The following is a 17,354-nucleotide window of genomic DNA, read 5'->3' on the forward strand; positions in this document are numbered from 1 at the left end:
GACTTGTTTCGGTAATTTTGTGTTTCCCTGTGCGTCTGGTTTTCTGTGTGCGTGTTTCTGCTGCTGCATGTCAGTATGAATCAGTGCGCCTAGTATGAGCGCTATGTGCCGCCTATTACGTGCGTCCCTTATGTCCATTAACAACCCATCTCTGCTGGAAGAGGATTCAAGTGCCCTTGTCGTTCACCCGTGGATGAATGTTTCCCACTTTGCCACCTCACCGCCCAAGTCATCTACAGCATAATGATTTGTTCAAAATAGACAATTTGGGTGAGCAGCCTGGACACATAGGCTTAATAGCAGGGCACCGACGACCAATGAGAGGCGAGCTCCATTATCAACAAAAGACCGGGAATCCGGTGCCAAAATGACCGGCTGTGGAGCGTTAAGGGCGGCTGTGGAGAGAAGGGGGAGGCATAGGGGGTGAGAAACGTTTCAAGGACGAGGAAGGAAGCATGATACAGAAACATCTGTAAGGACATATAGGAGACTCTTTTAAAAAGGAGGAAAGTAAACTGCAGGCGTCACACTAGCAGTGGGGATTTGTCTGAATGGGGCTATTTCCAAGGGCACTGAGGTAAGCATGGGCACATCGGTGGAGAGAGAGAGAGAGAGAGAGAGGGAGGAGGTGTGAGGAGAATGACTGGAGACAAAGAGATAACGTGTCCTCAGCTTCTTCAATTTACATTGAAATTGACATTCTCACTTATGTAATAGTATAATATAGATAAGTCGACTGAAATAAAGACTTGTTTTTTGAGGGTTACACATTTTCTTCACCCTTTCCCTTTCCCTGCTCCCCCTCCTCCCTGCGTGAGGATGGATGGGGTGTCTGGACGGTGTGGGTACTCCCAGTAGTGGCGGGGGTTCAGGGGTGTGACAGCCTCCCCAGGCGTATCCAGAGGGGACTCGAAGCGGGCGCCAGTAAGGGCAGCCTGCCCTCCCCGGGGTACAGGCTGTCCCAGGCCTCCCTGGAGGGGGAGAGGGGCTGCTTCGGGGGGGAAAACACTTCCTCAGGTGGACGCGCTCGTCGCCTCTCCATCATGAGCTCATCCAACAGGGACGGACTTTCCTTCCGCACAGCTGGCACCCCAACCACCCCGGTGCCCCTTCCTCCCCCGCCCTCTTCCTCCTCAGCCCATCCTCCTCCTCGCTTCAGTGGGCTTTGCCGCCTCCCGTGCCGCCCTGCCCTCCACCTCTTCAACCGGGACCGGAGTGATGGTGGTGGCCACCGGCCCAGAGACCACCACCACCACCACGTGCAACACCCACTGCAGCAGGGACCCCTGACTTGATGGGGGCAGGTGTGGACTGGGGTGGGTTTGTCTTGGGCCTGGATGGGAGGACTACAGCACCTCCAACCAGAGCACCTTCATCCAGAGACAGTTTGGAGCCATGCTGCAGCCCGGGGTCAACAAGTTCAGTCTGCGCATGTTTGGGTCCCACAAAGCTGTGGCACTGGAGCAGCAGAGGACTGAAATCAGCAGGGGTCCTGGATCATACACCCTTACAGTGACTTCAGGTACACCACACAACACACACACACACACCACACACACACACACACACACACACCCACACACCACACACACACACACACACCACACACACAATCACAAGTCCTTTTGTTTGAAATATTGGATTAAATATGAAAGTGTTCTCTTTGGCAGGCATGCTTGAAGCATAATGATATAGACACTTCAGTAAATTTAGCAGCCTCTTTAGTTGGTAACCGATGGAAATAAGGAGAAATACAACTGGGAGGAGAGGGCTACAGGAGGATACATGTATAATGCTGGAGACACAAAATATGAAAGTGATGTGAGGGGAGAGGCAATCAATGCAATAGGTCTTTTTCACAAAATACATGTCACAGTTTAAAGTAAAGGTGTAAATAATGAACGAATGGCTGAATTACATTTTTGCTGCTCATTTTAAATGATGGCTCATCCATGACTTATTGTGACACTTCAATACAGTAAAGCCATTGTTAATGAACACCCTGTGCTTTTCTGCTATGACTACAAGTTAATATGTGTGTTGTGAAAAGGCCTGTGGGAGAGTCCATGGAGGAAACATGCAGCGGCTGTATGAAAGATTAAAAGGGATGATGAAAAAAATGAGAGTGGATGTAAAGTCCTGGGTTCATGATGAAGGCAGAGTGAGAGGTGTTTATGTAAAGGTTAGTGTAATAGGGACCTCCATTGTAGAAAACGTGCAGGCAGGTTAGAGAATTAAGATTCTACATAGAGAGTATTGTGAAAGGTTGTCTCCATAAGAAATGGTTTCACAGTTGGAGGGAGATAAAGGCAGGACAAAACATACGTTTTTAATGACCAGGGAGCAGCAAAAAGTTCCTTTTATGTCAATTAGATGAAATGTTAAGTACGTTTTATGTGAACTGTGGAGGAACCCCCCCGCAGCATAGCCTGCTGTTTTTTTTGTTTCTTTGAGTAGAATTCTCCTTTTAAGAAAAATATGTACCGTACCTGGTGGTAAATTCTTATAGTCTGTGTTTCTCTGGCTGTAACAACTAGCCTCAAACAACAAAGTCCATATTGCGTGCACACAGCAGTCACTTTTTGCTTATATGGTCTTGGAGTATTATTGTCCTATTTCCTTGCAAACTTGCAGGCATGTGATTTGAGGCTCTCGCTAACTACAATAATGGTGAAGTGTTGGAAAGAAAATAGTTTTAGCCTTCTTCTCGCTAAGATATTAACTGTGTTATTGACAATCCGTCTTCCTTTATTAGGGTTGCTTTGCAGCCAAGGCAGTTGTTGCCATTGCTCAAATATCAATGTATTCTGCAGGATATTGTTTAATTAAATCAGGCTTTTGCCGAAAATATTAAATGGACCAGCGATTGGCTAAAGGATCTGCAGTCATGGGTTAGAGACGGGCACATTTGTAGATGAACAGCAGAGAAAGAGAAAACATTCATATTCTCCAGACAGGCTGTAGCAACAATGGATGACTTGATCCCCAAGGCTCCTGGCCCACTTTTGTCTCACCAGCAACGCACGCACGCACGCACGCACGCACGCACGCACGCACGCACGCACGCACGCACGCACACACGCACACACACACACACACACACACTTTGTATTGTCTGTCAATTTGATAATCCCTCGCCAGTCCTGCTTCTGAGTCTGCACACAAGAGATCCATTGAACGAGGTCAGTGAGGGAAGGACAAATTCCCTTCCTGCTCTTACTGATACTCATGCAAGATATCTTAATATGTGAATACACCTACTAATGCATTACGCATAATTCAGTCATCTAACTTTTCCGTTAAGTACCTGTGGAACTTTGTTAGGCCGGAGTGAGCGAGGAGAAAAGATTACTTCTAAAGCCCCTTTTTATTAAGTTTTCGTCCAGGTCTTGACCTTGAACACCAGAGACCTGTGGGTTTTCAATAATGTGTGTGTGTATGCGTGCGTGTGTGCGTGCGTGTGTGCGTGCGTGCGTACGTGTTATTAAGAAGAGATGGGGTTGCCGATGCACAAACATACACAACGAGAGATAGAAGAAGAGTGCATACACTGGAACACAAAGAGCATAGAAAGTGAGAAGAGAGGTGACAACAGGAAGTCAGGCGGTTTGATTATCGCCACAGATGAGTCGTGTTGAGACAGGTTCGGTGACAGTAAAATGGGTAACAAGGATTTGTGATGTAATAGCCGGCTGCTGCTGTGCTCGTGTGTCTGCATGTCTGGCAGGATGATGGGTGGAAACTTGTTCAGAACTGACACCTGGCCAATGGCGAGCAGGGAACCAATCACGGTCCGCTCAGGAGACACTTGGCCTCGATTACAGTAGAGTTAATATTTGGTTTGACAACAGCAGAGCAGGAAGATGCAGGTAACTTTCCAGCACCTGCTCATGTTAAGATGGAATACTGATGAGGCTTGGAGATCAGCTTTGATTGCATTTGCAATTCCTGTGTGTGAGACTGTGTGACACTATTAAACCCTACAGTTCACACGAGTCGGTGTTGCATCAGTCCATCGCCTTGTCAAGTGTTTAGGCAACATGGCAAACCCTCACATCATCTCCTCTTGTCTTTCTGCTTGTTTTCTCTGATTGGTCTCTCATCTCGGTGTCAACAGCACGTCTTGTGCACAGAGGCTGATGAATGCATAGTGACATGTTCAATCTCAAGTGTTATCGTTACTCAGCAGACAAAAACATGATAGCTAAATACAGATGAGAACAGATGAACCGTCATTTAAATCTATGTGAGCTGTCTGAGAGGAGAACATTGCAACAATGCACAACTATGTCCAAGTCTGTGTGTGTTTATAGACATGTCGGGAGAAATCATTTAATAGGTCTTATTCCAGAAAAGATTCATGTATACTGTTTAATGAACGGTGGAGGTAACCTATACTTGAATACTAATACATTTCAAGTCTGAAGGCCACTATGTAAGCCTATGCTACTTTTTTAAGATATTTCAAAAATAAGTGGCCCCAGTCACACTGCATTTTAAGGCTACTAATTCGTTTTTTTTTTTTTATTATCCTTTTATATGTTTTTTTCAAGCGCTAAGTATCTGGTTATTGTAGCGGTCAAATGTAGTTGAGTTCAAAAGTGCAATATAGCTAAGTAGTATAGAGTAGCATAACATGGAAATACAGCTGTTGTTAGGGTTGAGCAGCGCAGGGAGGACCCAAGTGCAGACAGACAATTTTTATTTACACAGCAAAAAAAAACTTTATTCAAGGCAACATGATCAACAAAAAACCAGACAGGAACTCTATCTCCCTCTAAGCACAAAAAGGAACCCACAAACCCCAACAGAAAACAAGAACTTAAATACACACATGGCCAATCAAGACACAGCTGGGGAGGGGAGGGAAAACACAAAGACACAGGTGAATAGAATCAGGTAATCACACAGGAGGGAAAACACAGACAGGAAACAAATACACACATGACAGACAGGGGGTGAACATCCTTCAATGAAAAACAGGAAGCCGACAGTCCTAGACAATTCCAAAATAAAACATAAAATAAACAGATCCTAACATATGTAGTGTAAAGTACAGATTCCTTAAAACTATATTTAGGTACAGTGGGTATGTAAATGTAATTAGTTATTTTTCACAACTTTGAAACTGCCACCAAAAATGGCTTCTATTGAACATTGACATCTCAAAAAGTCCAATTGTTTCCTAGATTCAGAGTTAGAAGCATGTCCTCAAGGTCATGATCATCATCATCCAGCTACGTCTCAGCAGGAGCTGCAGAACCTCTGTATCGTGTTTCTGTTATAATCCCTGTCTTTATTGCCAGTGACTATAAAATGATACATCTGTCATATAAGTGACAAAGTCAGGGAGAAGTGTGTGTGTTTGTGTGTGTGTGTGTAGCAGGAGTGATGACTCATACTTAATCCTCATCAGTGGAGCGGCAGCAGCGTCACACCACATGAGGTTGTGTTACTAAATTAGAGCTCAATAGCAATCGACCCCCAGAGCTTGAGTGTACTTCGTCTCAGAAAGAGAGTGCGTGTGTGTAGATGAAGAGAGAAGATGCAGAAGGAAGCAAGTCACTGATACGGGTCAAGGTGATGGATGAAGGGATTAGAAGGAAACAGACAGAGAGACGACAGTAGTCATCTCCAGGTGATTGGAACGCCTCTTGTGTCGTTCTTTAATCACTGACAGCTTTTTTTACGAGACAGCTACATCACCGAGCAAAACGATGAAGCCTCCAAGGTTACCGATCATATGCCTCCCTTTGTCTCTCTTTGTCTATCTCTCTTTTCCATTCAGTTAAGTTATGCTCTGTTTTGAGGTAGATAAAGGATGAACTACTTATTACAAAGGATGAACCTGTCTGCAGAGAAGCACTTACATCATATACCACTCCTGCATATGAAAAATGCTTCCAGGAAGAATCTGCACTTCTTCTTCTTCTTCTTGGATGATCCTCAAGTTGTTATACTCAGCGTCTGGATCAGGGAGTCTAACAAAGGGGAGACTATATATATTAAAATTCAACATACAAATATATAACAGGGAATTAAAAATGAAGGGATTAAATGGAAGAAAAGATGGTGCTTGAGGAAGGGGAGGGGAAAGTAGTCTCAAAGATGTTTGCACACCCAAATCTATATGAAAATTATCTTTAAAAGGGGCGCTTCTACCTAATTAACTAAATTAGGGTGGTTTAACATTCATGGAGAAATCTACTCGGATCGTTTAAAAACTGAAACTGTGTTTTTTGTTGCTCTGGAAACCTTTTCAAAATAATACGTCACCAACTAAATGATTGACACCGCTGTGTTACCCTGAATTCTTGAATAAAACATTCTCGCATGCCTCCACGGGTGGACAAAGAAACTAAAATCGAGATATGTCTATATGTATTTAAACTCTGACAGCTCGTTCATTATCATCAAAGTCTCATTGATCGAGTTGTTTACTCACTTCTTTCCCAAAGCAAGCAGCTCTGTGGATACATTTCCCCCTTAGAAACCTATTATATCACACACTGTGTACAAACTGGAGGTCTGGTTTGAAGGAGAAGGGAACAAAGGTCCAAATGACAGATACTACATGTATTATGGAATATGAAGGATGCAGTATCTTTGGTCCTCGACTAGATACACAACAGGACTTAAAGTCTGTACATTTAGGCCTCTGCTGCTTACATTTTCAAACGTTTCTAACCCATGCTACACAAATATTCTCCTCTGGGATGATGTGTGATGTTTGTTGCTCTATTTTAAGTTACATTTTAAGATGCGCGCAGTCATGACTCGTGAAATGTTAAATGCTTTGTTTGATATACAAGTCAGGATACAAGCACTACTGAAATCTCATTTGCAGTTTTTGCATGGCAGCCTTGAATGTTTCCCTGAGGACAATTTCATTTGCATCTTTTATCTCTTATACCAATAAAGCAGAGCTGAACTGAATCTAGAGATAGAGACAGACGTAGAGGGACGAAGGGAACCTTGGGAGGCTTTTCTCAATCTGAATGTCTCGTAAAAATGTAATATTTAAGCTACATTTTTCAGGTTTACGACAAGCAAAGCCCTAATTCAAAGTAGTATGTCAAATAAATGCATTTATGACAACTGAATTGACCGTTTAAAAAAATATATGAACAAAGCTTTTATTGGCAGCAGCATTTTTGTAATAAGCAGGGTTGAATACTGAATCAAATGTTTACAACTTAAGCCATTTATCTTCGCCAGTACTGAATCATTTCAGGTCACCACTGATCAATCACACAAACTTGAGTTAAAGTGACGGTTTTTATTTTTTAAATGCCCAGGTATCAAGAAATAAAGCAGTTTCATGAGCAAATGCTGACAAAAGAAAACTGGAACCAGCAATTGTTTTTATTTTTTTTGGTGAGGTGACTAGCAGCTCTAAATCTAAAGTTTCTCAGTTAACAGTGATTTATTGTTTGTTTGTTGATCACTATGACTCGATTCTGTGGGCTCTGGCTCATTGCGTTGGACAATGTGGATTCCCAAGACCATTTCTTCCATTCTATCCCATGATATGTGGGATATTGGGACATTTGAATGTCATCGCTAATTAAACTTCAGAGATAGAATGAAAAAAGGTTTTCTAAGATATAACACATCTTTATTTTCCAACATCTCTCTGGAGCTGTTTTACCACCACCCACAATTTAATGAAACATTTCCAGCAGTCAACAGCTCCACCAGTTCCTTTGTGCATTGCATTGTGGGGAGACTTGTCACTTTCTCAATGCAGCAGAAAACAAATATCTTAAACTTACAGCAGAATATTTTACACTCAGAAAACAAACAGAAAAAGCATTAAAAGTTGACTTTCTTTCTCTCAATCTCTGTAGATTCTACTGGGACCTGTTGATGCTGATGTTGATGATGGGGAACTTAATCATCCTGCCAGTGGGCATAACTTTCTTTAGAGAGGAGAACACTCCCTCGTGGATCATCTTCAACGTCGTCTCCGACACTCTCTTCATGGTCGACTTGGTTCTCAACTTCAGGACCGGCATCATCAAAGAGGACAACACTGAGATATTGCTGGACCCCAGGTCAGGAGACACGTTTGGGGGCGTTAATCATGTTTATGGTCGAGAATATCAATACAGCAGCTCTGTCACCATACATTTTCATTTTAATTTAATTTCAAACCTTTATTTAACCAGGTAGGTCCCATTGAGATCATTGATCTCTTTTTCAAGGGAGACATGCAGCAAGTAGGTTACACATGAAACATAAAACAACATAAAACAATAAAGGACATCATACATCATATTTACATGGCTACATTTACATACCTATCGACATTTACAAGTACCAACAGTATCAAAGAGCATTTCACCTATCCAAGCTTTAAAAACATGCAGTGGAACCAAATTGCTCAGTTTAAATTATTTTTGAAGTCTGTTCTAAGCAAGAGGAGCTGCACACATAAAAGCTTTCTTACCTAAGTCAGTCCTTGCACTTGGCACATGTAACGAGACCACATCATGTGATCTCAGGCAATAGCTACCTGCAACTCTGTGTGATCAGAGAGCAGATAAGATGGGAGTTTACCGGTGGCTTTATGAACATGTACCAATGACTGAGCCTCCGTAAGTAAGTGAAGGCAAACCTGCCCTGGCATACAGGGTACAGTGATGAGTAAGTACTTTACAGTTAGTAACAAATCTCAGTGCACTGTGATAGGCGGCATCGAACTTGTTCAGGTAATGGGCAGGTGCATTCATATACAGTTGCAAGAAAAAGTATGTGAACCCTTTGGAATTACCTGGATTTCTGCATAAGTTGGTCATAAAATGTGTTCTGATCTTCATCTAAGTCACAACAATAGACAAACACAGTCTGCTTAAACTAATACCACACAAACAATTATATGTTTTCATGTTTTTATTGAACACACCATGTAAACATTCACAGTGCAGGGTGGAAAAAGTATGTGAACCCCTAGGCTAAAGACTTCTTCAAGAGCTAATTGGAGTCAGGAGTCAGCCAACCTGGAGTCCAATCAATGAGACGAGATTGGAGGTGTTGGTTAAAGCTGCCCTGCCCTATAAAAAATACACCAGTTTTGAATTTGCTATTCTTAAGAAGCATTGCCAGATGTGAACCATGCCTCGCACAAAAGAGCTCTCAGAAGACCTACGATTAAGAATTGTCGACTTGCATAAAGCTGGAAAGGGTTACAAAAGTATCTCTAAAAGCCTTGATGTTCATCAGTCCACGGTAAGACAAATTGTCTATAAATGGAGAAAGTTCAGCACTGTTGCTACTCTCTCTAGGAGTGGCCGTCCTGTAAAGATGACTGCAAGAGCACAGCGCAGAATGCTCAATGAGGTGATGAAGAATCCTAGAGTGTCAGCTAGAGACTTAAAGAAATCTCTGGCACATGCTAACATCTCTGTTGACGAATCTACGATACATAAAACACTGAACAAGAATGGAGTTCATGGGAGGACACCACGGAGGAAGCCACTGCTGTCCAGAAAAAACATTGCTGCACGTTTGAAGTTTGCAAAAGAGCACCTGGATGTTCCACAGCACTACTGGCAACATATTCTGTGGACAGATTAAACCAAAGTCGAGTTGTTTGGAAGGAACACACAACGCTATGTGTGCAGAATCCAAAGGGTTCACATACCTTTTCTTGCAACTGTATATCAAATCACCATAGTCCAGCACAGGTAAAAAGGTCACAGTGACTAGCCTTTTCCTGGCCTCAAGCGAGAAACAGGACTTGTTTCTGAAAAAGAAACCTAGCTTCACCCTTAGCTTTCTAAGCAGATTATCGACCTGAAGTTTAAAAGAGAGGCAATCATCAAGCCAGATACCAAGGTATTTATAACAGGCAACCACTTCAAGTATTTTTCCTTGCGCAGTAACAATATCCAAAGTTGTCTCTGGTGTCTTTTTGGCTTTTAAAAATAGCATTATCTTGGTTTTATCACCATTTAAAATAAGCTTTAGTTCAGAGAACTGAGTCTGAATAATATAAAAAACAGCCTGTAATTTAACAACAGCCTCCTTAATGGAGGGACCTGCACAGTACATCACGGTATCGTCCGCATAGAAATGTAAAGTTGCTCCATCCACATTTTGACCTAAACTGTTGATATAGATGGAGAATAAAAGTGGACCTAAAACAGAACCTTGTGGTACACCATTTGTAATGTTTAACCACTCAGAAGTGAGCCCATCAAAATGAACACTTTTGTCGCGTTCACACCAAAAAGAGCCGGTACTAAAATTAGTTCATGATAACCTTTTTACCTTTCGTGCGGCTCTCTTGTGAGAAAAGAGCTATATTTCTGATTGGCTGGACGGATTGCAAACCACGCCCCGTAAAACTCCCAAAAAGTTTTGTGAAGCCGCCATTTTATTATCCTCGCATTAGCATTATTAGCATTAGCCCAGCGCAGAAACGCAGAGAGACTAACTTATGGCAACACAAAATAAAACATGGGAGCGGTGGAGATGAGGAGGTGTCGGCGTTCTGGCAATTTACTCGGAAGACCAACTCCGGGGACTTCCGGCCGGGGACTTTGGGCGGCAGTATACATAGATATATATAAACACTAGATGACTACACTGGTCAATGGAGACCGACGTTGCCACATGGCCGCCATCTTGCTACAGGCAGTGCTCTCATTCATAACATTATGGTTTACTATTTAAATAACCATAGCTTGCTCAATTTTCAACCAATTTTCAAACGGTTTGGTTTTTTATAAACATCAAAGATGTAGTTATGATACTGCATACTTATAGTCATGGACTTTCTTATGAAAATAACATTAAGCAGATAAAGCAATAGCTATACACACATACACACGGTATTTATATTAAATATTTGCCGGTGTATATATTTCCATTTATTATATTGTTAATATTTAAAATAAATCATAAAATTAAAATATATTTATATATAAAAAATCGGTCTCCTGTTACCACTCCGTAAGCCAAGAGTTGTTAATTTAGCAATGCCTTAGCTTGAAGAACAGGGACACAACTAATGACAATAGCATATGGTGGTATATTATTTAGATATTCACACCTTTTATCAGAAGAACCAAACCAACATAAAATGAGCTCACAGACAGGCCAGTTCTGTCTCATTTATCACAATTATACGAATATATAAATAATAGTAATATGGAAATTAATAAGTTACTTTTTTAACAATTCAATGTTCACTTATCAATACTGTGAGACTGATTTTTTTTTTACGTTCTCCAACAGAAAACACAACTCAGCGTACTTTTAAGAAATTGATCTTAATAGGCTTTTCCCCTTATAAGGCAAACATATGTTTTGAGGCTCTGGACAAGAATGGATATTTTGATTGTAAAGGTTGCCAACCCTGGGTGTAGTTTCAATGTTTGCACATGTTTATTCAAGTGTATGATTGACATAGAGCAAGTGAGATGGCCAGTGGTTCTCAAAACCTTTTACACAGAGTACCACCTCAAATTATATTGGGCTCTCCTAGTAACACCATCATAGACCTTCCTGGGTACCACCGAGATAAAGGATTTAATATGACAAGCCATATGATGCTCTCATTTGTTAGTGACATTCCACATGCAAATAAAACAAGATAAGATGGTACTTTATTGATCCCAATTTGGGAAAACATTTTTAGTTACAGCAGCATAAGGGACAAGGCATTTTACAATGAATTAGAAATAAGCAAGAAAAATAAAGAAAGAGGAAAATATACATGTTGAGTTTGGCAGGATATTATATATATAATATACATAAATATAAGGCATATGGAATATTAATGTTAAATATTAAATAGATTATATATGTGTAAAATGTACAACGTGGTTATATTCAAGAGAAACTATGGAGCAGAGAGTTATCTTCCAGAGGTGATTTGTTGAGTTATGGCACTGCGGAGCTGCAGCAGTCTGTTGGAGAAGGAGCTCCGTTGACTGCAGGTGGAGAGGATGGGTGGGGTTATCCATGAGCCTGTTCAGTGTCCTCCTCTCCACCACAGCTTCAAAGGGGTCCAGCTTGATGCCGATGACAGGTCCAGCTTTCCTGATCAGTTTATTGATCCTGCTGGTGTCACCGGCTCTGATGCTGCCCCCCCAGCGGACCACAGCAAAGAAGAGTGCAGTGGCCACAACAGACCGGTAGAAGATCTCCAGCATCTTGCTGCACACGTGGAAGTATCTCAGCTTCCTCAGAAAATAGAGTCTGCTCATCCCCTTCTTGTGCACAGCATCAGTGTTGATCCTCCAGTTCAGTCCGTTGTCTAAGTGCACTCCCAGGTATTTGTAGTCCTCCACAACAGCCACATCCTCTCCCAGAATGCACAGGGGTAGAGGAGACGTCCTCACCCTCCTGAAATCAATGACCATCTCTCTGGTCTTGGCCACATTCAGAATACTCACAACATTAGGCTGAGGTTCATCTTCCGCTCTTCTTGAAGTGGTTGTGCTTCTTGTTGCTTCCGGCTAAAATAAACATAATTAAAGACATTTTGAGTGTTTAAAATGTGCTGTAATACACAACACATTATTTATTCCTAAACTTGCAGAAAGAAAAACTAAAGTGTGACATTTAATCACATATTTATATATCAATCTTATACACCTTGAATTCTTGTTGGCCAATGATACACATACCCTTTGAAGATGAGCTGGGAAATTGAATACTGTTGGCACAACACCATCTTTAAGCCGGACAGTCTGCCCTGTCCGGTCAAAGTCCTCACTCCTGAAGTGCTCACTGCAGAGCAGTGTCCTGTCACAGCAAACAAAACCGTCCCTTCTTAGGGCGAGTTCCCACTGCCTCCTCCTCTCTCCGGTTTTGGGAAACCTTATAAACATGAGAAAGGTAGCCAGATATATAAATTATTGTCAACATTTTCCTCCCTTCTTTCCTTTAACATTAAGGGTAAGGACAAAAATACACACCGAAATTATCATATTTTTGGGGTAATTGTATGTATGTATGTATGTATACTTTAAGAATAAGACAACCACACTAAGAGTAATAAAAAAGGTGTCCAAAAGAAACATTAAATAATTGTGTAAAGAAATGGTAGCAACATATTCTAAAGAGGCTGGGTCAACAACAATCTTGCAATACTATTATCTCACATAGCCCCACTGATCCTGTGTAGCAGGACTTGTAATGTACATACATCCACTAAGTAATTAACGATTATCCTAATTATAGTCATAATATTGTCATATCTTACACGTGAAAGGTGATTCCACGGGTTCTTGTTTGCAGACTGCGGCGATTAGAGCATCCGTAGGCTGCACAAAAGTCCGGCATAGTCAGGTACTTCTGTAAACACAAAGCCAGCAAATTCCTGTATCATAATGTATCTAAAATGTAAGATGTTTTTAACAAGCCAAACCACTTGGAAGAAATCATGTGTAACTTAAATTATGTTGAAAAGAAAGAGCTGCCTCTCCCACTGGTGTAAAGTTGCTGGGTCAACTTTGTAATACTAGGTCTCACTCACAGCCTCTTGTTATTAGCCAGCTAATAAATACAACCACGTCATACACAAAGAAAAGCTGCAATTTCAACATGTCCAAGCATCCTGTATCATAGCCATGCTAATAACGTTTATAATAAACCAAACCGTTTGTAAATCAATCAAGATTTCAGCGATTTAAGAGTATTTTTGTGCAGATCACTCACCTTACAACAGCTACCATAGCGCGTACCAGAGTAGTTGACTGTAGCAAGATGGCGGCCGGTCAGCTACGCTGGAAAATCTCCCATGAGCCATCTAGTGTTTATATATATCTATGGCAGTATACGCCGTGAAGTGGTTTGCGGCCTGCCAGTAAACCCAAAGCAGAAGAAGAAGAAGTAGTGACGTCAGCGGCTTCATTTGCCTAATCCACCCCCAGGGATTTATTCCGGTGTGAACGCGATCTGTACTTAGTTCATGAGAACTAAGGAGTTCTCATTAACTAAATTCTCATGAACCTTTGTGGGAAAAGTACTGCGGTGTGAATGCGCCTATTGGGACCTTTCAGAGAGGTATACAAACCACCCCACTGCATGGCTGGATATGCCAATACTGGCCAGCCTCTGCTTCAAGATATGATGATCGACGGTATCGAACGCTTTGGAAAGATCAATAAACAGAGCTGCACAACTCTGCTTTTTGTCTAAGATATCTACAATATCATCAGAATCAAGATCAGAATCAGAAACGGGGTTTTTGCCAGGTAGGTTCACACATAAGAGGAATTTGACTTGATGTCATGGTGCATACATAAAATATAAAACAAAGAATCTCCATATAAAACAAGAAATCTAATATAAAACAAAAATATAGTTAAATAGCAATAAAATAAAGCAGTTATTTACAGCGAAATGGAATGCAATGAGTTATAGAATATAAAATATGAAATAAGAATATGTGCAGTAAGCAGTATTTTAACATTGTGTGCATTAATGTAATGCATAGAGTCTACGTTGTGTCAGTGGGTGGGCTGGGCCTTGTTTAAGAGTCCGGTAGCGGAGGGGAAGAAACTGTTCAGGTGGCGAGAGGTTTTGGTCCTGCCAGAGGGGAGGGGGGTGAACAGTGTGTGTCCAGGGTGGGAGGGGTCGGCCACTATCTTCCCTGCCCGCCTCAGGGTTCTGGAGGCGTGCAGGTCGTGGAGGGATAGCAGATTACAGCCGATCACCTTCTCTGCAGAGCGGATGACCCGCTGCAGCCTGCCCTTATCCTTGGCTGTGGCTGCAGCGTACCAGATGGTGATGGAGGAGGTGAGGATGGACTCGATGATGGAGGTGTAGAAGTTCACCATCATCGTCTTTGGCAGGTTGAATTTCTTCAGCTGCCTCAGGAAGAACATCCTCTGCTGTGCTTTTTTGATGAGGGAGCTGATGTTCTGCTCCCACTTGAGGTCCTGGGCGAACATTCATCACATTGTCGCAGTGATGGTGCTATGTTGCTTTCTGAAACCTGACTGATGTTTACATAGGATGTCATTTTTACATAAAAACTCCTTTACCTGTTCACTCATTTGCTTTCAAGAACCTTAGCCAGAACTGACAATTTAGAGATGGATCTATAATTATTTAATAAAGTGGCCTCCCCTCCTTTTAGTAAAGGCAGGACATAAGTGGACTTCCATACTTTTGGTATTGTCTTTGTGCTGAGGGAGAGGTTACAAATAGAAGTAAGAGGTGGTGCAATAAAATCTGCAGCTATCTTTAAAAATAAAGGTTCTACGTTGTCCGGACCAGCCGGTTTCTTAGGATCTAACTTGGTTAAAGCTTCACGAACAACATCAACAGTAAAAGGAGTAAAACTGAAGGGGTTTTCCAAAACACATTGTTCAGAGTCACAGACTGTGGTGTTCACAGAAGCAGAATTAGAAACATAATCAAACAGAGAGCCACGGGACACAACATGCTCATTAAAACAATTTAACATACTGTAGTGGCCCTGTCCGATATAGTGCCAGATGCCGTGATAAGGCAAAGAGGTAGCTCATTACGGATTTCACCGGTGGATATCGATTGAATGGTTTTCCAAAATGTTCTAGGATTATTCAGGTTTTTTGTGGTAACTGACAGATAATACTTAGACTTAGCACTTTTGATTTGAGATGTGAAGCTTTTTTTAATCAGCTCTTCTGACCATCTGCTGGTTTGTGTTGAAACAATCCTTGAGTGACATGTGAAAGGTGACATGCAGCCAGTGGCGAGGCTTTGTTTATGTTCCAGTCGTGTGTCTGTTGAATACTGATGATACCAGCCAAATGTTCAAATCGTCTCCACAAAGCTGGTCTGCCAAATTACAAATATCATTTGTTTTCCATCCTAATCTAATTTAGGGCGATTCGCCAGAAATATCTGAAGAACTGGTTCCTCGTGGACTTTGTGTCCTCCATCCCGGTGGACTACATCTTTCTGATGGTGGACAGTCTGGACTCCGAGGTCTACAGGACGGCCAGGGCGCTGCGCATCGTCCGCTTCACCAAAATCCTGAGCCTGCTTCGACTGCTCCGCCTGTCCCGACTCATCCGCTACATCCATCAGTGGGAGGAGGTGAGGAACAGATATCACAATCAAAGAAATATTCAAAATAGGGATACAACTTACAATTGTGTTCATTATGGATTAATCAGCCAATTATTTTCTCAATTAAGCTATTAATTGTGTGTTCTACAAAATGTCAGCACTTTATAGTGTGTCTATAAAATGTCAGCATGTCCATCCCATTTCCTTAAACTCCGAGGGTAATGTTTTACATGTGTTGTTTTGTCACTCATAAACCAAAAGGTATTCCTTTCAATACGATATAAAACTGAGAAAAACAGGAAATCTCCATTTTTAAGAGGCTGCAAACAATGTTTTCTTCCATTCTTGCATTCTAAAGATGCATTGATTATGAAATGATTAAGTGATTATTTTTCTGTCTATAATCATTAAATATGTAAGGCATTACTTTTTACAGGCCTTTAGATTTACAAAATATCCTGTTTTACGGGTAGATTTAAAGCTTTTTTTTTCATAATGTGCCCAAGAGCTGAAGGAATGATCTCATTCAAATGTATTTTGACTTATTTATAGAATAAATTCCTTGTGAAAAGGTAAACTGCACCTGCATCACTTTTCTCCTCCTCCTCTTTCCCCTCAGATCTTCCATATGACCTATGACCTTGCCAGTGCCATGGTGAGGATCGTGAATCTGATCGGGATGATGCTGCTGCTGTGCCACTGGGATGGCTGTCTGCAGTTCCTCGTCCCCATGCTGCAGGACTTCCCTCCTGACTGCTGGGTTTCCAAGAATCTGATGGTGGTGGGTCTCTAAACAGCCCTCCGCATTTAACGTGACTGATGTGTTTCTGAATTTATGTTATCGTGTAGTCAAACAATGCCATGACATCTGATAAAACGCACAAAGCGATATCTCAGCTTGTTTGAACAGTGTGCACAATATGTTTTATTCTGATAAATGCAAAACACAGATTCAATATACCCCGGGTCATGTTATCTTTATGTGTGCAGAGTGAGGTTGTTTATCAGATTTGACAATATTTGCTTCTTATCTGTGTTAATTGGGTCATGCAGCAACATGTCCAGTTTTAATTAGATTGCCGATCATTGTCGTCACTAAAATAAAATAAAAGATTTTCCAATTAAAAGCCCCAGCAGAGAGCAGGTGGATGGGGGAACTCACGCAAACAGTCCAAGACCTGGGGGACCTGCTGGAGATTTCATCCCTGTGCAGTCAGGCGTGCAGACGTGAACATCCATGAATGAACACAGATACACAGCTGTAGGAAAAGCTGACTCATGTCTCAGTGGTTGCCTTGGTGACTGTTGCCAAGCAGCTTGATGCTGGGATTTTC

The 17,354-nt window shown here is 41.7% G+C and overlaps 1 protein-coding gene across 1 annotated transcript; it reads left to right on the top strand.

Annotated features, from left to right (window-relative positions):
* Positions 1-1,293: 1,293 nt before the first annotated feature.
* Positions 1,294-17,011, top strand: LOC117541011 (potassium/sodium hyperpolarization-activated cyclic nucleotide-gated channel 2-like; the record flags this gene model as incomplete). The annotated part of the gene is given in 5 exon segments (XM_034208046.1): positions 1,294-1,479; positions 1,482-1,522; positions 7,851-8,057; positions 15,834-16,047; positions 16,640-17,011. Coding segments are annotated over 5 exon segments (822 nt in total), but the record flags the coding sequence as incomplete, so codon positions are not given.
* Positions 17,012-17,354: the final 343 nt, after the last annotated feature.

The sequence above is a fragment of the Gymnodraco acuticeps genome, unplaced genomic scaffold, assembly GCF_902827175.1.
Source record: "Gymnodraco acuticeps unplaced genomic scaffold, fGymAcu1.1, whole genome shotgun sequence".
Lineage (NCBI taxonomy): Eukaryota > Metazoa > Chordata > Actinopteri > Perciformes > Bathydraconidae > Gymnodraco > Gymnodraco acuticeps.